This window comes from Heterodontus francisci, chromosome 13 (assembly GCF_036365525.1).
Source record: "Heterodontus francisci isolate sHetFra1 chromosome 13, sHetFra1.hap1, whole genome shotgun sequence".
Classification (NCBI taxonomy): domain Eukaryota; kingdom Metazoa; phylum Chordata; class Chondrichthyes; order Heterodontiformes; family Heterodontidae; genus Heterodontus; species Heterodontus francisci.
The window spans coordinates 45,057,668-45,080,905 of NC_090383.1; the positions used below are offsets into that span (position 1 = coordinate 45,057,668).

The following is a 23,238-nucleotide window of genomic DNA, read 5'->3' on the forward strand; positions in this document are numbered from 1 at the left end:
ACCTACCTATACTAGGGGCAATTTATAATGGCCAATTAACCTATCAACCTGCAAGTCTTTGGCATGTGGGAGGAAACCGGAGCACCCGGAGGAAACCCACGCAGACACAGGGAGAACTTGCAAACTCCACACAGGCAGTACCCAGAATCGAACCCGGGTCCCTGGAGCTGTGAGGCTGCGGTGCTAACCACTGCGCCACTGTGCCGCCCCCAATACCCATCCTGTGTAGCCCATATTGTGGCTACAAGACCAGGTCAAAATCTGGGAATTCTGCGGCGAGAACTCCCCTCCTGACTTGCTAAAGCCTGTACACCATCTATAAAGCACAAGTCAGGAGTGTGATGGAATACTCTCCATTTGCCTGGCTACGTGCAGCTCCAGCAGCACTCAGGAAGCTCGGAACCATCCAGGACAAAGCAGTCCACTTGACTGACATCCCATCCACCTCGTAAATATTCACTCTCTCCACCACCGATGCATAGTGGCAGCAGTGTGTATAATATACAAGATGTACTGCAGCAATTCGCCAGGCCTCTTTCGACAGCACTTTCCAAACCCATGACATCTACCACCTAAAAGGAGAAGGGCAGCAGGCGCAAGGGAACACCACCACCTGCAAGTTCCCCTCCAACTACACACCATCCTGACTTGGAACTATATCACCGTTCCTTCACTGTCGCTGGGTCAAAAGACTGGAGGTCCCTTCCTAACAGCGCTGTGAGTGAACCTACACCAGATGGACTGCAGCAGTTCATGAAGGCCACTCACCACCACCTTCTCAAGGGCAATTAGGAATGGGCAACAAACGCTGGCCTTGTCAGCAATGCTCACATCCCATGAAAGAATAAAAAAAAGTCATTGGGTACACTATCTTCAGTATGTCCAGAATCTCAATGAAAGTATTTGACAAATAGAATTCCATATTCACTTACTCCATAAGAGCCAGTGTTTCAGCAGCTAAAGTACTTTAACAACCCTTTTTTATTTTCTTTGTTTCCCAAGCAAAAGGACAACATTTCCCCTTCTCACCCATAAGAAATGTCATGAAACCAACTGCACTACAATACCCATCCTAAGACCAGTATGTCAAGCATCGCTAAAAATGACTAGCTTCATGTTCTTTGGGTCATCGAAGGATGGGAATTAAGTAACTGGCAAGTGAACTGGCAAATTAGGTTAAGGGATAGGCCAGTAGTGATGCAGTGCCAGACATTTAAGGGGCTATTTCAAAATATGCAGAATAGATACATTCCAACAAGAAAGAAAAATTCCAAGGGGAGGACCCACCATCCGTGATTAACTAAAAATGTTACAGATAGTATCAAACTTGAAGAAAAAGCTTACAATTGCACAAAGATGGGTGGCAGGTTGGAAGACTGGACAGACTATAAAAACAGCAAAGAATGACTAAAAGATTAATCAAGGAGGGAAAAATAGAGTACAAGAAAAAGCTGGCTAGAAATATAAAAACTGATAGTAAGAGTTTCTATAGATATTTAAAAAAGAAAAGAATTAACAAAGTGAGCGCTGGTCCTGTAGAAAGTGAGTCTGGGGAATTAATAAGGGAAAATAAGGAGATGGCAGATGAACTGAACAGGTATTTTGCATCGGTCTTCACTATAGAGGATACAAGTAACATCTCAGAAATAGCTGTAAATCAGGAAATGGAAGGGAGGGAGGAAGTCAAGAAAATTACAATCACCAGAGATGTGGTACTGAGCAAATGGTTGGAGTTGCGGGCTGACAAGTTCCCGGATCCTGTTGGACTTCACCCTAGGCTCTTGATAGAAGTGGCCAGTGAGATAGTTGATGCATTGGTTTTAATTTTCCAAAATTCCCTAGATTTGGGGAAGGTTTCTTTAGATTGGAAAATAGTGAATGTAACTCCTTTATTCAAAAAGGAAGGGAGACAGAAAGCAGGAAACTACAGGCCTGTTAGCTTGACGTCTGTTGTGGGGAAGGTGTTAGAATTGATCATTAAGGAGGCTATAGCTGGGCACTTAGAAAAACTCAAGGTAATCAGGAATAGCCAGCATGGTTTTGTGAAAGGGAAATCATATTTAACCAATTTATTGGAGTTCTTTGAAGGACTAACATGCGCTGTGGATAAAGGGGAGCCAGTTGATGTACTGTACCCGGATTTCCAGTAGGCATTTGACAAGGTGCCACATAAAAGGTTATTGTGCAAAGTAGGAGCTCATGATGTAGGGGGTAACATATTATCATGGATAGAAGATTGGCTGGCTGGCAGAAAACAGAGTATGCATAAATGTATCCTTTTCTGATTGGCAGGATGTGATCAGTGGAGTCCCACGGGGTCGGTGCTGGGGCCTCAACTTTTTACAATTGATATCAATGACTTAGATGAAGGGGGGGGGGTGTGGGGCAATGGCTTGGTAGCTAAATTTACAGATGACACAAAGATAGGTAGGAAAGTATGTTGTGAAGAGGACATAAGGAGGTTGCAGACCGATATAGATAGGTTGAGTGGGAAAAATTCTGGCAGATGGAGTATAATGTGGGAAAATGTGAAGTTGTTCACTTTGGCAGGAAAAATAAAAAGCCGAGTATTACTTAAATGGAGAACAATTGCAGAATTCCCAGTTGCAGAAGGATCTAGTTCTAGTGCGTGAGTCAGAAAAAGCTAGTATGCAGGTACAGCCAGTCATAAAGAAGTCTAATGGAATGCTATCCTTTATTACGAGAGGAATTGAAAATAAAAGTAAGGATGTTATGCTTAAGTTATACAGGGCATTGGTAAGACCACATCTCGAATGCTATGTGCAGTTTTGGTCTCCATATTTAAGGTAGGATCTGAATGCTTTGGAGGCGGTTCAGAGGATGTTTACTGGATTGATACCTGGAATGAGAGGGTTGTCTTATGAGGAAAGGTTGGACAGACGGGGCTTATTTTCACTGGAGTTTAGAAGAGTGAGGGAAGACTTGATTGAAGTATCTAAGATCCTGAAAAGTCTTGACAAGGTGAAGGTGGAGGTGGAAATGATGTTTCCTCTTGTGGTGAGTCCAGAACTAGAGGGCACTGTTTTAAAATTAGGAGTCGCCCTTTTAGGACAGCGATGAGGAGAAATTTTTTCTCTCAGAGGGTTGTGCAACTTTGGAACTCTCTGACTCAGAAGGTGGTGGAGGTGGGGTCATTGAATATTTTTAAGGCGGAGGTAGATAGATTCTTGTTAGGCAAGGGAATCGAAGGTTATTATGGGTAGATGGGAGTGTGAAATTCGAGACACAAAAGATCAGCCATGATCATATTGAATGGTGGTGCAGGCTCGAGGGGCCAAATGGCCTACTTCTGCTCCTAATTCGTATGTTCGTAATTCGTATGTTCATATGTATGGATTTGTCCAGATATAACTTTTTAATGTTTTTTTAGTGCCCTTAAATTATTCTCTGCTTCAGGGTGTTTTAGAGTCATAGAGTTATACAGCACAGAAACAGGCCCTTCTGCCCATCGTGTCTGTGCAGGCCATCAAGCACCTATCTATTCTAATCCCATTTACCAACACTTGGCCTGTAGCCTTGTATGCTCTGGCATTTCAAGTACTCTTCTAAATACTTCTTAAATGTTGTGAGGGTTCCTGCCTCTACCACCCCTTCAGGTACTGTGTTCCAGATTCCAACCACCCTCTGGGTGAAATTCTTTTTCCTCAGATCCCCTCTAAACCTCCTGCCCCTTACCTTAAATCTATGCTCCCTGGTTATTGATCCCTCCACTAAGTTAAAAAGTTTCTTCAATGGGATCCAATACCCTCATAATTTTGTATACCTCAATCAGGTCCCCCCTCAGCCTTCTCTGCTCTAAGGAAAACAACCCTAGTCTATCCAGTCTCTCTTCATAGCTGAAATGCTCCAGCCCAGGCAACATCCTGGTGAATCTCCTCTGCACCCTCTCCAGTGCAATCACATCCTTCCTATAGTGCGGTGACCAAAACTGTACACAGTACTCCTGCTATCGTAATGCTTAACTCCATTACCTCAAAACTGTCATGTGGTCTAGTCTGAGTGCACAAGTTCATCTACGCAATTGTCCTTTCTCTTTAGATATAACATCATCTTTCTGTGATGACATCGTGAGAATCAGTGGGACGGGTGTAACACTATTTAAATAGGATTGTTGATTTAAAGTTATTCCGGACCTTCTTTGCTTCATATCTATTTTAAAAACGCCACAAGCTTGATTCCCAATTTTAATTTCAACTCTAATCTTATCAATAACACATTTCTCAAATTCTACAGTATCACCCCATAAGAAATCATGATGTTGCCTGAAAGTTTTCTTTTCGAGTCATAGAGTCATTACAACACAGAAAGAGGCCATTCAATCTATCGGGTCCATGCCGGATCTCTGTAGAGCAATCCAGTCAGTTCCATCTCCCCGCTTTATCCCTGTAGCCCTGAAAGTTTATTTCCCTCAACCGCCCATCCAATTTCCCTTTGAAATCGTTGATCGTCTCCACTTCCACCACCCTCATAGGCCGTGAGTTCCAGGTCATTACCGCTTGCTACATAAAAAAAGTTCTTCCTCACATCCCCACTGTATCTCTTGCCCAAAACCTTAAATCTGTGGCCCCCCTAGTCCTTATACCATCAGCTAATGGGTTTTCTTTGTCTACCTTATCTAAACCTGTCATAATATTCTACAGCTCTATGAAATCTCCCCTGAATCTCCTTTGCTCCAGATTCTCCAACCTAACCTTGCAGCTAAAATCCCTCACATAATCATAGAAATTTACAACATGGACGGAAGCCATTTGGCCCATAGTCTCCACGCCGGCCAACAAATAACCATCCAGCCTAATACCACTTTCCAGTCTTGGTCTGTAGCCTTACCGGTTACGGCACTTCAAGTGCATATACAAGTACTTTTTAAATATTATAAGGGTTTATGCCTCTACCACCCTTTCAGGCAGTGAGTCCAGATCTCCACCACCCTCTGAGTGAAAAGATTTCCTCTTGAATCCTCTGTAAATATCCTACCTCTTACCCTAAATCCTGGTTATGGACCACTCAACCAAGGGGAATAGAGCCTTCCTATCCTCTCTAATCTAGACCCCTCATAATTTATACACTTCAGTTAGGTCTCCCCTCAGCCTCCTCTGTTCCAACTACAATTCTCCAGTCCAGGCAACATCCTCATAATTCACCTCTGTACCCCTCTCTAGTTCAATCAAAGCTTTCCTATTGTGGGGTGACCAAAACTGCACGTGGTACTCCAGCTGTGGCCTAACTAGTGTTTAATACATTTCCAGCATAACCTCCCAGCCCTTTCATTCTGTGCCTCGGCTAATAAAAGCAAGCATCCCAGAAGGCCTCTTGACCGCCTCATCGACCTGTGCAGCCTCCTTCAGGGATCTGTGGACATGCGCTCCAAGGTCCTGCTGTTCTTCTAGACTTCTCAGAATCCTACCATTTATTGTGTATTCTCTTGCCTTATTACCCTTCTCCAAATGCATTACATCACACTTGTCCAGATTGAACTCCATTTGCCACAGTTCCACCCACCCGACTTGTCCATTGATATCTTCCTGCAGTCTACAGCTTTTCTCTTCATTATCAGTCACACGGCCAATTTTTTTATCATCTGCAAACCTCTTAATCATAGCCCCTACATTCAAATCCTAATCATTGATATATATCAGAAAATGCAAGGGACCTAGTACTGAACCCTGCAAAACCCCAATAGAAACAGCCTTCCAGTATCAAAAACACCCGTTGACCATTATCCTTTGCTTCCTGCCTCTGAGCCAATTTAGGATCCAACTTGCCACTTTGCTTTGGATCAGAGGATCTTTTGCTTTCATTCATGCCTTCATTACCTGTAGACTTGATTATTCCAATGCACTCCTGACTGGTCTCCCACATTCTACACTTCGTAAACTCGAGGTCATCCAAAACTTTGCTGCCCGTGTCTTAACTCGCACCAAGTCCCGTTCCGCTATCACCCCTTTGCTCGCTGACCTACATTGGCTCCAGGTCAAGCAATGTCTTGGTTTTAAAATCCCTCCACAGCTTCATCTCTCCCTATCTCTGTAATTTCCTCCAGCCCCACAACCCTCCAAGATATTTGCACTCCTCTAATTCTGGCCTCCTGTGCATCCCTGATTTTACCATTGATGGCCGTGCCTTCAGTTGCCTAGGCCCCCAAGCTCTGGAATACCACCCCACCCCCACACCTCTCTGTCTTGTCATCTCACTTTCCTCCTTTAAGACACTGCTTAAAACCCGCCTATTTGGCCAAGCCTTTGGTCATCTGACCTAACATCTCCTTTTGTGGCTCAGTGTCATAGTTTGTTTTATAATACTCCTGTAAAGCACCTTGGGATGTTTTATTACGTTAAAGGCGCTATTTAAATATAAGTTGTTGTTGTTATGACCGGTCTGTCATATGAGATCTTATCAAAAGCCTTGCTAAAATCCTATAGACTACGTCAAATGCACTACCCTCATTGACCTGCCTTGTTAATGCCTGAAAAAACTCAATCATGTTAGTCAGACAGGATCTTTCCGTAAATCCATGCTGATTGTGTTTGTTTAATCCGTGACTTTCTCAATGACGATTTATCCTGTCCCTTAGAAGTTTTCCAATAATTTTCCCACCACCGAGGTTAAGGCTGACTGGCGTGACATTACTCGGTCTATCCCTTTCTCCCTTATTAAACAATGTCACAACGTTAGCTATCCTCCAGCCCACTGGCACGACAATTGTGGCCATAGAAGATTGGAAAATGATGGTCAGAGCCTCCACTATTTCTTATCTTGATTCCCTTAACAGCCTAGGATACATTTTGTTTGGGCCTGGGGATTTATCCACTTCCAAAGGTGTTAAGCCCCTTAATGCTTCCTATGTTAATTTCATCAAATATTTCATACTCCTCCTCCCTGATTGTAATGTCTGTATCGTCCCTCTCTTTTGTGAAAACAGATGCAAGGTATTCATTAAGAACCATACCAATGTCCTCTGCCTCCACACATAGGTTACCTTTATAGGCCTTACTGTTTATTTAGTTATCTTCTTTCTCTTTATGTATTTATAATAAAATCTTTGGGTTTTGCTTGATTTTACTTGCCAAATTATTTTCATGCCCTCTCTTTGCTTTCCTAATTTGCCTTTTAATTTCACCCTTACACTTTTTAATACTGCTCTATCGTTTTCTGCCATATTGAGCCTTTGATATCTGGCATAATCTACCCTTTTTTTAATCCTCTCCTTTAAGCTCCTTGACATCTGGGAGGCTCTGGATTTGTTACTTCCACCCTTTTTCTTTACGGGAACATACTTGCTCTGAACTCATTAACTCTTCCTTGAATGCTTCCCACTGATTTGATTTACCTTCAAGCAGCTGTTCCAGTCCACTTTAGCTAAATCACATCTTAGTTTAGTAAAGTTCGCTTTTCCCCAATTGAGAACTTCTTTTCTTTGTCCTTTTCCATAACTACACTGAATCTAACTGAATTATGATTACTTCCACCAAAGTGCTCCACAACTGTTCTCCTGAATGCATTTTAAGAATTCTGCTCCCTCTGTGATTTTCACACTAATTCTATCCCAATTAATATCAGGGTTGTTGAAACCCCCCACTATTACTGTCTTATTGTTTTTGCACTTCTCAGAGATTTGCCTACATGTTTGCTGTTCTATATCTATCCCTCCTCCTGTTAAGGTCTGGAATGCGCTGCCTGAGAGTATGGTGGAGGCAGGCTCAATTGAAGCATTCAAAAGTGAATTAGACAGTTATATGAAAAGGAAGAATGTGCAGGGTTATGGGCAGAAGGTGAGGGATGGCACTAGGTGAATTGTTGTTTCGGAGAGCCGGTGCAGACACGATGGGCCGAATGGCCTCCTTCTGCGCTGTAACAATTCTGTGATTGTTCTGTGATAATCAGTATGGTGACCCCCCAATTCCTTTTTTTTATCTCCCTCTCTGTCTCACCTGAATACCCTGTAACCAGGCACGTTGAGCTGCCATTCCTGCCCTTCTTTCAGCCATGTCTCAGTAATAGCTATAATATCATACCTGTCAATATCTGCTCAGCTCATCTGCTTTATTCTGTCGACTTCTTGCATTGAAGTATATACCATTTAGTACTGCCAAGCTCCCTTGTTGTCTATTTTCTAGCCTTTGTTTCTTCTGCCTTCCAAACACTATAACTAATTTTCTGCCTTCCATTTTCAACTTTTCTTCTCTCCCTGCTGAATGTACTCTCAGGTTCCCATCCCCCTGCCAAGCTAGTTTAAAGTTTCCCCAACAGCACTGAGAGGATTTTGGTCCCGGTCCTGTTGAGGTGCAACCTATTTGGCTTTTACAGTTGCCACATCCCCCAGAAGCAGTCCCAATGCCTCAGAAATCTAAAGCCCTCCCTCCTGCGCTATCTTTCCAGCCAAGTATTTATCAGCTCTATCTTCCTATTTCTGTACACGTGGCACCGGGAGTAATCTTGAGATTACTGTCTTTGAGGTCCTGCTTTTCAATCCCTTTCCTAGCTCCCTAAACTTTGCCTTCAGAGCCTCATCCCTCTTTCTGCCTGTGTCATTGGTGCTGACCTCTGGTTGTTCATCCTTCCCCCTCAGAGAGTGTTCTGCAGCTGCTCCATGACATCCTTGACCCTGGCATCAAGGAGGCAACATACCATCTGGAATCATGGCTGTGGTTACAGAAATGCGTGTCTGTTCCTGCACTCCCCAGAGGAACCATCACTCTCAACAGTATTCAGAACTGAATACCAGTTGGAAGCGAGATGAACTCATGAGGTCCCTGCCCTTCTTGCCTGATCTTCCTTGTCTTGGCGATCACCCATTCCCTAACCACATGCATATTTTTAAGCTGCGGGATGACCACCTCCAGAAATGTGCTATCCACGAAGCTCTCAGCCTTGCTGATGTCCTGTAGTGAATCCAACCACCACTCAAGCTCTGAAACCCGGAGGGAACTGCTCTAACTGGCAACACTTTCTGCACATGTGATCTTCCAGGCCATGAGAAGCATCCAGGATTTCACACATGGCACAGGACATGCATTCCATAGGATTGAGGTTCCCTGCCATGCCTTTACCTTCTAGACTATTATCTAGAAAAACTTACCAGCTACTCACCTGGTCTTGCTGTCTCCCACTCCCTCACTCAGACTGTACCATTTTTTGTAAAAGACCAGAAGAGCACCTCTTCCCTCCCTGTGCCGAGTTCCCTCAGTCACCAACTTCTGTTGAAACAATACTCGGTTGAGCTAGACTCTGTGCTTCATCCGTAAGCAAAAGTGCAGCAAAAATTCTAAAGACCTGAGTAAGTTCCTCCTGACCTGGTTACCAGTTCTAATTATCCATCTAATTAACTAACTGTACAGCAACCACTAGCAGGTAGCTTTTTTTTGCCATTAAGATGTGAAAGAAACTACAAATTAAGTTAAATGCTCAATGCAAAGCTTGACGAGATTTTAAAAAGAGATCAACCGTTAAAATTCCCGCACTCACCAAATTCCTCAAGTTAAGTAAAAGCAAAATACTGCGGATGCTGGAAATCTGAAATAAAAACAAGAAATGCTGGAAATACTCAGCAGGTCTGGCAGCATCTGTGGAGAGAGAAGCAGAGTTAACGTTTCGGGTCAGTGACCCTTCTTCGGAACAGTTAACTCTCCTCAAGTTAAGTACTCTGTCGAAGCAGTACTCTGTCGAGTTGCACCCTGTGCTACTGGAACCATTCAGCTAAATATCCTCTGCACCCTCTCAAGGAATCTCACATCCTTCCTAAAGTGTGGTGACCAGAACTGGACGTGATACTCTAGTTGTGGCCTAAAGGTTCAACATAGCTTCCTTGCTTTTGTACTACTTATGAAGCCCAAGATCCCAAATGCTTTGCTAACTATTCTCTCAATATGTCCTGCCACCTTCAAAGATCTATGCACATGAACCCCCAGGTCCCTCTGTTCCTGTATACTCTGGAACTGTACTATTTAGTCTATATTGCCCCTCCCTATCCCTTCTGCCAAAATGTATCACCTCAAACTCTCTGTGTTAAATTCCATCTGCCACTTGTCTGCCCATTCTGTTAGCTTGTCTATGTCTTGTTGCACTCAATTGGTATCATCTTCACTGTCTGTCTCACCTCCAGGTTTGGTATCAACAGCAAATTTTGAAATTTTACACTGTATTCCAATATCTAACTCATTTATATATATAAAAAAAGCAGTGGTCCTAGCACTAAACCTTGGGGAACACCACTGTCTACCATCCTCCAGTCGGGATGTCTGCTGATGATTGCAATGTGACTCCTCAGATACTGAAGCAGTCCATGTAGAAATGCAGCAAGACCTGGACAATATCCAGGCTTGGGTTGATTAGTGGCAAGTAACTTTCGTGCCACACAAGTGCCAGGCAATGATCATCTCTAACAAGAGAGAATCTAACCACATCCCCTTGACATTCAATGGCATTATGATTACTGAATCCCCCACTATCAACATCCTGAGCGTTACCATTGCCCAAAAATTGAACTGGTGTAGCCATATAAATTCTGTGCCTATAAGAACAGGTTAGAGGCTAGGAATCCTGTGGCGAGTAACTCATCTCCTGACTCCCCAAAGCCTGTCCACCATCCACAAGGCACAAATCATGAGTGTGATGGAATACGTTCCACTTTCTTGGATGGGTGCAGCTCCAACAACACTCAAGAAGCTTGACACCATCCAGGACAAAGCAGCCCACTTGATTGGCAGCTCATCCACAAACATTCACTCCCTTCACCACCGACGCACAGTGGCAGCAGTGTGTGCCATCTACAAGATGCATTGCAGCAAAATACTAAGGCTCCTTCGACAGCATCTTCCAAACCTGCAACCTCTACCACCTAGAAGGACAAAGACGGCAAGTACATGGGAACACCACCACCTGCAAGTTCCCCTCCAAGCCACAGACCATCCTGACTTGGAACTATATCGCTGTTCCTTCACTGTCGCTGGGTCAAAATCCTGGAATTCCCTTCCTAACAGCACTGTGGATGTACCTACCCCACATGGACTGTAGCGGTTTAAGAAGACAGCTCACTGCCACCTTCTCAAAGGCAATTAGAGGATGGGCAATAAATGCTGAACTTGTCAGCAACACCCATATCCCATGAACGAATAAAAAAAATTAGTGAACCTTCTCTGTACTGTCTCCAATACAAATATGTCCTTCCTTAAATATGGAGATCAAAACTGCATGCTGCATTTCAGGTGTGGTCTCACTAAAGCCCTGTACAATTGTAGCAAGACTTCTTTATTCTTGTACTCCAGTCCTCTTGCAATAAAGGCTAATATGCCATCTGCCTTCCTAATTGCTTGTTATACCTGCATGCTTCTGCGCTCCTTGTACAAGTGCATCCAAGTCCCTTCGAACACCAGCGTTTACAGGTTTCAGGCGTTTAAAAAAAATATTCTGCTTTTCTATTCTTACCACCAAAGTGAATAATCTCACACTTCCTCACATTATATTCCATCTGCCACCTTGTTTCCCAATCACTTAATCTGTTGTCATGCTAGGCCCCCACCTGCCAAGAATGAGGCACATCAATTTTGTCATGAACATTGATTTTTAACTCTTGTTGGAGCAAGGAAATGATCAGCCGTGGCTGAAAAAAACATTTACATACTAACATACTTAGCATCGAAGGTAAGGAAGCATATTCCAGGGCCTGCAAAGGAAGATACAATCCACAAGGGTCAGGACTGGTTAGACCAGCTGGTCACATGACTACTTGGCTGTTGCAGGGTTTTCTTTTGAACTGGCCACAGAGAGTTTGAGCTCAGAAAGTCTGTTTGCTCCTGAACTGAGAAGATCTCTCCTGTCTGCTCCCATCTCTTTCTCACAAGCCTCCAAATCCACTGAAGACACATGAACCCCAAGAGAGAAAAGTCTCCTACAACGAACAAGGTTTAAGAAGAATACTGGGTCCCAACGAAAAGTGAGATCTACCTACAGTCAAGGACTTACAATGAGCTTGAAGAACTATTATAAAACCTCTTCAGATATTGCCTCAAACTGTTCCACTTCATTTTTCTTCTGCTCTTTTCTGTCTCTGTTTGCTAGCATGGGTGCGTCATGTATCCGTAGGCGTCAACCAAATTAGAGTTTAAGTTTAATAAATTTCAACTTTTCTTCTTTAAACCTGTGAAAGTCTGATTGTGCTGGTTTCTTTGCCTTATAATTGGAAAGCAGTGAACAAGATTCACCAAGGGGGAGCTAAAAACATGGTGTGTTTAAAATTAACCCTGTTACGGTAAGACCAGGTGAAGGCTGAAAGGGAACCCTAAATCTCTTTCTCACCTGGTTGTAACACTCTCTATATCTCTTTGCAGCCACTTTGTGGGATCACTTAGCTCTGTCTATTGCATGCTGCCTCCGCTGTTTGGCACGCAAGTAGTCCTAGGTTGTAGCCTCACCAGGTTGACATCTCATTTTGAGGTATGCCTGGTGCTGCTGCTGGCATGCCCTCCTCTTCATTGAACCAGGGTTGATCCCCTTGTTTGATGGTAATGGTAGAGTGGAGGATATGCTGGGCCATGAGGTTACAGATTGTGGTTGAGTACAATTCTGCTGCAGCTGATGGCGCATGGCGCCTCATTGATGCCCAGATTTGCATTGCCAGATCTGTTCTAAATCTATCCCATTTAGTATGGCAGTAGTGCCACACAACGCAATAGAGGGTACCCTCAATGTGGAGATGGAACTTTGTCTCCACAAGGACTGCGTGGTGGTCACTTCTACCAATATTGTCATGGACAGATGCATTTGCAGCAGGCAGATTGGTGAGGGTGCGCCCAATCTAGCAGCTGTGTCCTTTAGGACTTGGCCAGCTCGATCAGTCATGGTGCTACCGAGCTACTCTTGGTGATGGACATTGATGTCCCCCACCCAGAGTAAATTCTGCGCCATTGCAACCCTCAGTGCTTCCTCCAAGAGGAGGTGTACTGATTCATCAGCTGAGGGGGGCACGGTAGGTGGTAATCAGCAGGAGGTTTCCTTGCCCATGTTTGACCTGATGCCATGAGACTTCATGGGGTCCGGAGTCAATGTTGAGGACTCCCAGGGCAACTCCCTTCTGACTGTATACCACTGTGCTGCTACCTCTGCTGAGTCTGTCCTGTCAGTGGAACAGGATATTCCCGGGGACGGTCATGACAGTGTCTGTGACGTTGTCTGTGAGGTATGATTCGGTGAGTATGACTATGTCAGACTGTTGCTTGACTAGTCTGTGGGACAGTTCTCCCAACTTTGGCACAAGCCCCCAGAAGTTAGTAAGGAGGACTTTGCAGAGTCAACAGGGCTGGATTTGCTGTTGTCGTTTCCCGTGCCTAGGTCAATGCCAGGTGGTCCGTCCAGTTTCATTCCTTATTGACTTTGTAACGGTTTGATACAGCTGAGTGGCTTGCCAGGCCATTTCAGAGGGCATTTAAGAGTCACCCACATTGCTGTGGTCTGGAGTCACATGTAGACCAGACCAGGTAAGGACAGCAGATTTCCTTCCCTAAAGGGCATTAGTGAACCAGATGGGTTTTTAATGACAATTGACAATGGTTTCATGGCCATCATTAGACTAGCTTTTAATTCCAGATTTATTAATTTAATTCAATTGAATTCTGGGTTACTAGTCCAGTGACAATACCACAACACCACCGCCTCCCCCTTAATTGGCCCCTGGGATGAGAGGATTGACCATGACAGGCTGATTAAATTGGGTCTAAATTCTCTGGAGTTTAGAAGAATGAGAGGTGATCTCATTGAAACATACAATATTCTGAAGGGGCTTGACTGGGTTGATACTGAGAGATTGTTTCCCTTGTCTGGGGAATCTAGAACATGGGGGCACAGTCTCAGGATAAGGGACCAATCATTTAGCACTGAGAAGAGGAAAAATTTCTTCACTCAGATTTGTGAATCTTTGGAATTCTCTACCCCAGAGGGTTGTGGATGCTCCATCATTGAATACATTTAAGAGATAGACGGGCTTTTGGTCTCAGGAAATCAAGGGATATGGGACGTGGGCAGGAAAGTGGAGTTGAAGCTGAAGGTCAGGCCCGACGAGCCGTATTGTCTACTCCTGCTTCTGCTTCTATTCTTATGTTCTACTCCAGAAAGGCTGCTTAACAATATTGAGGCTCGTGGAAGAGGAGGGCCAGTGTCCCATTGGATAAAAGATTGGCTTAAGGAAAGAAAACAACGAGTTATGGTAAATGGTTGATCTTCAGATGGGAGGATGGTAGTAGTGTTCCCCAAGGGTCAGTGCTAGGATCACTTTTTTTTAATATATAAATCAGTTGAATATTGGAATACAGAGTAAAATTTCCAAATTTGCTGATGGATAACAAACGTGGAGTTGTGGCAAACAGTGAGGATGATACCAATTGGCTGCAACAGGAAATAGATAGGCTAGCAGAATGGGCAGATGAGTGGCAGATGGAATTTAATACAGAGAACTGTGAGGGGATGCATTTGGGCAGAAGGGATAGGAAGAGGAAATATATGCTTCGTGGCACAAAGATTGTGCAAGGACAGACGGATCTGGGGGTTCATGTGCTTAGATCTTTGAAGGTGCCAGGACATATTAAGAGAGTAGTTAGCATGGCATATGGGATCTTGGGCATCATAAGTAGAGGTGTTGAGCAGGGAAGTTATGCTGAACATTGATAAAGCTCTTTTTAGGTCACAACGAGAGTATTGCATCCAGTTCCGGGCACCACACATTAGAAAGGATGTGAAGGTCCTTGAGAGGGTGTAGAGGAGATTTACAAGAAAGGTTCCAGGACTACTTGTCAGCTGGAATGGACACGATAGGCCAAATGGCCTCCTTCTGTGCTGTAAATTTCTGTGATCCTATGAGGGAATTTAGCTACAAGGTTAGGTTGGAGAAGCTGTGATAGTTCTCCTTGGAGCAAAAGGAGGTTGAGGGGTGATTTGATAGAGGTGTACAAGATTATGACAGGTATAGATGAGGTAGACAATGAAAAACTGTTCACATTAGCTGATGATACAACGACTAGGGAACGCAGATTTAAGGTTTTGGGCAAGAGATGCAGGGAGGATGTGAGGAAGAACATTTTTACGCAGTGAGTGGTAATGACCTGGAACTTGTTATCTATGAGGGTGGTGGAAGCAGAGACGATGAATCATTTTAAAAGGAAATTGGATGGATATTTGAGGGAAATAAACTTGCAGGGCTACAGGGGATAGAGCAGGGTAATGGGACTAACTGGATTGCTGTGCATAGAGCTGGCATGGACTTGATGAGCATAACAGCCTCTTTCAATGCTGTAATGACTCTATAGGCGGAATCTTCCCAGTCCTGCCGAGACGGCTTTGACAGCGGGACCGGGAGGAATGTAGTACAGGAGGGTGTTGGGTTAGTGAGCTAACGTCTTTGGCCTACCTTGCCAAAGGTGGGTTGGAAGAGACAAGGGCTACCTGCCCGGCAGTGGCAGGTAACCACTTTGCATATTTCAGTGCCCAATTGTGGCAGATAGGATCAGTGAAGAAGTGCTTCCTGATATCACCCCTCAATGGTCTGGCTGTAATTTTAAGGTTATACCCCCTTCTGAGCTTCCCAATAAAGGAATACTTCCTCTCGACCTACCCATTCAAATCCTATAATTATCTCAAACATTAGATCACCCCTTAAATTTCTATACTCAAGGGCACTGTTCTCATAATTTAACATTTAGATTCAATCTCTCCTTATAATTTGATCCTTTTAGCCCTGGTGAATCTGTGCGATATCCGCTCTAAGGTCAATATATCCTTCCTGAAGTGAGATGCCCAGAACTAAATGCAATACTCCAAATGCAGTCTAACCAGAGCTTTATACAACTGTAGTATAACTGCCACCCCTTTGTGTCCTAGCCCCTTGGCTAGCTTTTAATGATTTATGTTCATGGTTCCCTAAATCTCTCCGCTCTTTCATGGTTCCAAGCTTCTTATCATTTGGAAAATATTCTGATCTACCTATCCTTCAGTCCAAAGTGGATGGCCGAACACTTCCCAACATTGAACTTCATCTGCCAAAATTTTGCCCATTCACTTAATCTATCAATGTCCCTTTGCAATCTTTTGCTCGCATCTACACTACTTACTGAACCACCTAACTTAGTGTCAAGACACGCTGTAAGGCAAATCTAAGAAACTTTATGAGTGGTTACACAGGAATTTCCTTGATTAATTTTTCAAATTCTGTATTCTACTTTGCATTCCGCAGTACAACATTGAACGGTCGCTGTTGGAGATGAGGACACTTCAAGTCTCCGTGTGGCACCGTACAACACTCAAACGGAAAGTGTTTCTGGGCGAGTTGCAGATTCCTTTTAAGGACTGGAAATTTGAAGAGAACTTGACTCAGTTATCCAACTGGTACCAATTACGAGGCAAGGTAATGTTCGTGCATGACCCTGAATTGCATTGAAGAACATGATCACAATGCTGTCTTCATAGAATATTTTAAGCCTCAACATTCCCCTGTCGATCTCAATAGTGTTTATAATGTTTTAAATACAAAATCTGGACTAAAAATGAAAGTGTCTAAGCTAATGTGCCCATTTGGTGAAAAGGTTGTCAAAGAAAATCAAGTAAAAGTTTTATGCAAAGGCTTTGCACTGATGATGCAATAATACTGCGATGCAAAGGACGACTGAATCACACTAACTCAACTTGCCCCAAATGTATTGGGAATGAGATCTGAGAGGTGCTGAATCACATTGTATCAACTCTGCACCATGTACTTGGAATGAGGTGTGAATAGTCTTGAATCACATTGTATCAACTCTCTCCGGATATATTGGGAATGAGATGCGTGTAGTGATGAATCAAACTCTTATCAACTATTTCCTTCAACTATTTGGAATGAGGTGTCTGCAGTGCTGAATTGCACTGCATCAGCTCTTCTCCCATGTATTTTGAATGAGTTGTGAGTGGTGCTCAATTGCACGGTAGCAACTCTCTCCCCATGTATTGGAAATGAGGGGCTCGATTTTACTAGCCCTCTGGGGACGGGCAGGGAGGTGGTGAGGGAGCTGTAAAATGGCGAGGGAAATCGGAGGGGTGGAGTGCCTGTCGTCCTCTTGCGCCATGCCCTTTTACCGGCAGTGGAGAAGGTGGAGGATGACCCTGTCACCCAGAGGCAAATTGAGCCACTCAAGTGGCCAATTTAGGGCCTCTTCCTGCCATCGCTGGCATTTTACCAGCAGTGGGTGGGCTATCTACTACGTGGGGAGACCGCCTGGTGAAATGTAGCAGCCTCCCTGCGGGCTCGTGGTGGTGGAGGGGCCTTCCTATCCAGGAGGGGCAGCCCTAGCCATAAAGGCTGCCCCCGCGGCAACCCCCCATCCCCAACTTCACCAACCACCCCCCCCCCCACCCCCCAACCTCTTGCCTGAGCCTGCCTGACTGGCCCCAGTGCCCCTAGACCCCCCCTTACCTAGGTGGGAGGGTGACTTGCTCCCCTAGCGTCCTCTCTTCCAGGCGCAGTCCCAACCGTGGCCACTGCTCCCGGTGGTACTGCTGAGCTGCCGGCTCTCCAGTTGGCTGGCAGCTCCTGGGGTTGGGCGCCCCTCCATTAAAGGGACGGGAGCCTCAATGGCAACTAATTAGATGCAAGACAGCCAAAAAATGCAGTTGGAGGTCCTACAAATGGCCAAGGCGGGGTTGCCCCTAACTTTCGTTGGGGCCCCTGCCACATCAACAAAATTCCGATCAAGGGATGAGGAATGCTGAATCACACTATATCAACTCCATCCCCATATATTTCGAATGAAATGTGAGCAACATAGCCTCTTTTCTTTTTGGAGTATGCAGATGATTTGCTTAATTCATTTGTTTTAACTCTTTTTGGGCGCACCTGAACCCTTAAATGGGCCTAAAGTGTTCTGTATCAACTCTTCCCTCGTGTTTCTGGAATGACATGTGAATAGTGGTGAATATCATGTATTGGGAATCACAGTGTATCAACTGCCCCCCCATGTATTTTGAATGAATCATACTGCATCACCTCTCTCATACATGTATTGTGAATGAAATGTGAGCAGTGGTGTATCATACTTTATCACTTTTCTTCCCCATGTTTTAGGAATGATGTATGAGAAGTGCTGAATCACACATATTAACTGTCTCTTTATTTATTGGGAATGAGGTGTGGGCAGTCCTAATTCCACTATATCAACTCACTCTCCATGCATTGCAATGTAATCTTTGTGGTGCTGAATCACACTGTAGCAATTCTCTCCTGGTGTTTATCAGGAATGATGTCTGAGTAGTAGTGGTTAGCACTGCAGCCTCACAGCTCCAGGGACCCGGGTTCGATTCTGGGTACTGCCTGTGCGGAGTTTGCAAGTTCTCCCTGTGACCGCGTGGGTTTCCTCCGGGTGCTCCGGTTTCCTCCCACAGCCAAAGACCTGCAGGTGATAGGTAAATTGGCTATTGTAAATTGCCCCTAGTGTAGGTAGGTGTTAGGGAATATGGGATTACTGTAGGGTTAGTATAAATGGGTGGTTGTTGGTCGGCACAGACTCGGTGGGCCGAAGGGCCTGTATCAGTGCTGTATCTCTAAATAAAAATAAATAAATATAAAAAATAAAATAAATAAAAAATAATAATAAACTGTAGCAGTACTGAGGATGTGCTGCACTGTTGGAGGTGCTGTCTTTCAGATGAGATGTTAAACCAAGGCCCCATCTTACTGCTCGGGTGGATGTAAAAGATCCCATGGCAATATTTCGAAGAAGAGCGGAGGAGTTGTACCCTTTGTCCTGGCCAATATTTATCCCTCAATCAACGTCACAAAAATTGATTACCTGGTCATCATCACATTGCTGTTTGTGGGAGTTTGCTATGTGCAAATTGGCAGCTGCTTTTCTTACACGACAACAGTGACTCCACTTCATTCAAAAGTATTTCATTGGCTGTAAAGTGCTTTGAGAAGTCTGGTGGTCATGAAAATCACTATCTAAATGCAATTCTTTCTTCTTACAATTCATTTCTTCTATTCATTCATGGGATTTGGGCATCGCTGCCAAAACCAGCATTTGTTGCCCAACCTTAACTGCCCGTGAGAAGGTGCTGGTGAGCTCCCTTCTTGAGCTCCTTGTGTTGTAGCTGCACCCACAGTACTATTAGGGAGAGAGTTCCATGATTTTGACCCAGTGACAGTAAAGAATTGGTGATATATTTCCAAGTCAAGATGGTGTGTGATTTGGAGGGGAACTTGCAGCTGGTAGTGTTTCCCTTGTTCTTCTAGTTGATAGTGCTTGTGAGTTTAGAAGGTGCTGTCAAAAGAGCCGTGGTGAGTTGCTGTAGTGCATCTCTTACATGGTACACACTGCTGCCATTGTGCACTGGTGGTGGAGGGAGTGACTGTTAAGGTGTTAAGGGGTGCCAATCAAGTGGGCTGCTTTGTCCTGAATGATGTCGAGTCTCTTGAGTGTTATTGGAGCTGCACTCACCCAGCCAAATGGGAGTATTCCATCACACTCCTGACTTGTGCCTTGAGAATGGTGGAGAGGGTTTGGGGAGGCAGGAAGTGAGTTTCTCGCCGCTGCATTCTGAGCCTCTGACCTGCTCTTGTAGCCACAGCATTTATATGGCTGGACCAGTTAAGTTTCTAGTCATGGTAACTCCCAAGATGTTGATGGTGGGGATTCAGCGATGGTAATGCCGTTGAACATCAAGTGGAGATGGTTAGATTCTCTTTTGTTGGAGATGGTCATTGCCTGGCACTTGTGTGGCGTGAATGTTACTTGCCACTTATCAGCCCAAGCTTGAATGTTGTCCAGGTCTTGCTGCATCTGGACACAGACTGCTTCAGTATCTGAGGAGTCGTGAATGGTACTGAGCAGTGTGCAATCATCAGTGAACATCCCCACTTCTGATCTTATGTTGGAGGGAAGGTCATTGATTGAAGCAGCTGAAGATGGTTGGGCCTAGGACACTACCCTGAGGAACTCCCGCAGCGATGTCCTGGAGCTGAGATGATTGGCCTCCAATAACCACAAACTTCTTCCTTTGCAGTACGTATGACTCCAACCAGTTGAGAATTATCCCCCTGATTCCCTTTGACTTGTATGGAGAATGAAGTGTGAGTCATTGTTACAACCCAGTGAGAAAGAGGTCTAGGGTTCCCTTTCAGCCTTCACCTGGTCTTACTGTTAAGTCTATATTGTGTCCCCTATCTCTTCCGCCAAAATGCATTCACCTCACACTGGTCTGTATCAAATTCTATCTGCCACTTGTTTTCCCATTCTGCTAACCTATCTTTGTCCTGTTGTAGGCAGTTCCTATCATCCTGACTGTTTGCCACTCCTCCAAATTTGGTATCATCGGCAAATTTTAAAATTCTACTCTGTATTCCTAGATCCAAGTATATATATATATATAGCAAAAAAAAGCAGCAGTCCTAGCACTGACCCTTGGAGAACACCACTGTCTAACATCCTCCAGTCCGAAAAACAACCATTTACCACGACTCACTGTTTTCTGTCCTAGAGCCAATTTTTTTTTGACCGCATTTGTTGACAACACAAACGGTAGGTGGCGCTGTTTTGGCACATGCGCAAATACAGCATGTGCCACGAAAATGTCACAGATTGCGACTGTAGCAGCTGCCAGGACTAAAGATGACGCTGCTCAAAGAATCACACAGAGGAAACCTAACGAACATGTGGCAGTATACAATGGCCGGAGTGAGAGAGCAGCGCGGGGGCCGAGGAGAGCAGCGCGGGGGCTGGGGAGAGCAGCGTTGAGGGTGTCGGGGGGTGGGGGGGGGAGAAAAGAGAGGGGGGGGAAAAAGAGAGGGAGGGGGGAAAAGAGAGGGGGAAGAGAGGGAGAGGGGGGGAAGAGAGGGAGGGGGGGAAGAGAGGGAGAGGGGGGGAAGAGTGGGAGTGGGGGGGTGGGGAAGAGCGGGAGTGGGGGGGGGAGCAGCGGAGTGGAAGAGGAGTGCCTTTTTCTGTGCATGCGCCAGAAACACAACAGCAAAAGACTTACTGGCCAGTCCCTGGACCCGGCGACACCAAGGTCTTCGCACACTCGCTCCCCGCAGTTCTCTACGGCCTCTCGCATCCGGCCCTCTCCATTCAGCCGTTTCCTCCAGCTGCGGATGCCCAATCCAGTTGCTTCTCCCCTACTTCTCCACAGTACTTCAGGCATTGCAACTGTCTGGTCCCTGCATTTTGCATGCTCCCTCTCCCCACCCCTCCCTGCTCTCCCCACCCCTCCCCCCTCTCCATCTTCACCTCCCCCTCTTCACCCACCCCTCCCTCCCCCCCCTTCACCCAACCCTCTATCCCCCTCTTTACCCAACCCTCTATCCCCCTCTTCTCCCAACCCTCCCTCTACCCCGCTACCTCCACCCCTCCCTCTACCCCCTACCTCCACCCCTCCCTCTACCCCCCTACCTCCACCCCTCCATCTACCCCCCTACCTCCACCACAGTTGAATATCTGAAGTGCAGTTGCAAAGTCGGGGAAATAGCATGCAAAACAAAGCCTCAACAATTCTGGGGTTAATTATTGAGAAGTTTTATTAAGTTCATTAAGCACTGCTGTGCATGGATACATGAGTGTTGTGTTTCCAGCATTCCTGTTAGACAGACAGGCCAAGTCTCTGCTATGCACAGCTAAAGAGATTGTTCCTGGAGAGCCTTGTGGTGAATGAACGCTTGGCTCTCTATTCCACTACTGTATTGTCCATGTGAAGAAGGTAAAGTCACAAGAGTCTGAGCTCAGTCTATTCTTGGTGAATGTTCCCCAAGCGCATCCCAATGTGCATTCCCAATTCATCCATAAATGCAATGTTCCTTTCCACATCGTGACGAGCTCCGCAGCATGATCCAGTTGCCTTCGTTGCTTGAATGCTGACCTTATGTCTCAAGGATTGTTTTCTCGACGGCATGTTTTACATGAAAAGAAATAAAGCAAATCAGAGTCAGAGCTTGCCTCCGTCCATCCACTGAAATTACTGTTGTGCACACCTTTTTAAGTTCTGCAGTGAAACGAAAATGACCGTTTAGATGGTAGGTTGCCTGCACACAGCAACTCACAACAGGGACTGGAGAACATGTGGTGCCCCAGACAATGGAAATGTTTTCAGAGTAGCTTACAACAGGGACTGGAGAACATGCGGTGCCCCAGACAATGGAAATGTTTTCAAAGCAACTTACAAAGGCAGAGCAACTTACCTTGGAACAATCTCCTGTGTCTAATAAAGATGAAGCAAGTCTCCAAAACGACTAAATAATTCAGATAAAACGTGAGAAAATGCCCGACGAAACCTCTCCTCCTTCCACTTTCAAAAAGTCGCGCCGAAGCTTTGACGCATGCGTGAATATCCGAAGATTGACGCATGTGCAGAGGCCAACCTGGCGCGTTGCCCGAGGAAGACGACATAACGCGATGACGTCATCTGCGCATGTGCAAAGTGTCCGTGGTAAGCCGGACCGCAGTGCATGCGCAGAGATCAGGAGACCGTGTGCGCATGTGCGTATCGCGTCATCTGCGCATGCACAAAACGGTCCTGGCAAGCCGGACCGCAGCGCATGCGCAGAGGGCAGGAGACCGCGGCGCATCCTGATGACGTTGGCGATGACGAAGCGTTGTCATGAATCACTTTGTTTTTTTTTATCCAATTGGACATTGATTCTCCTATTCCATAAGCCTCAATTTTGTTAACCAGCCTTTTATGTGGTAACTTATCAAACACTTTCTTAAAATCCATATAGACAACATCCACCACATTCCCTTCATCAACCTTCTTTGTAACTTCATCAAAAAATTCAATTAGATTAGTCAAGCATGATCTGCCTTTTACAAATCCGTGCTGGCTATCCTTAATTAACTCAAACCTCTCCAAGTGCCTGTTGATGTTTTTCCCTGATTATTGTTTCTAAAATCTTAGCCAACACTAATTTTCAACTAACAGCCCTGTAACTGCTAGGACTGTCCTTACACCCTTTCTTGAATAAGGGTGGCACATTGGCCACTTTCCAATCCTCTGGCACCTCCTCCATATCTAGGGAAGAGTGGTAGATTATGGCAAGCCCTTCCACTATCTCCACCCCCACTTCCTTTAGCAACCTGGGATGCAAGACATCCGGACCAGGTGACTTATCTACCTTAAGCATAGGCAGCCTTTCCATAGTCCTACCTTCCATGACAGCGCTTCTGATATGTCTTCCTTTTTCCTCAACCGAGGATTCCCCCCCCACTGTGGTTGACAGGG

General features: G+C 45.1%; 1 protein-coding gene across 13 annotated transcripts in view; it reads left to right on the top strand.

The window, feature by feature from the left end:
- sytl3 (synaptotagmin-like 3) overlaps positions 1–23,238 on the top strand; it is a 242,705-nt gene that overhangs the window by 202,181 nt on the left and 17,286 nt on the right. For all 13 annotated transcript variants that reach the window (XM_068044758.1, XM_068044752.1, XM_068044754.1 and 10 more), the window contains one exon: positions 16,235–16,405. In XM_068044758.1, the coding sequence (XP_067900859.1) occupies positions 16,235–16,405 (171 nt within the window). The remainder of the gene's footprint in view (positions 1–16,234; positions 16,406–23,238) is intronic.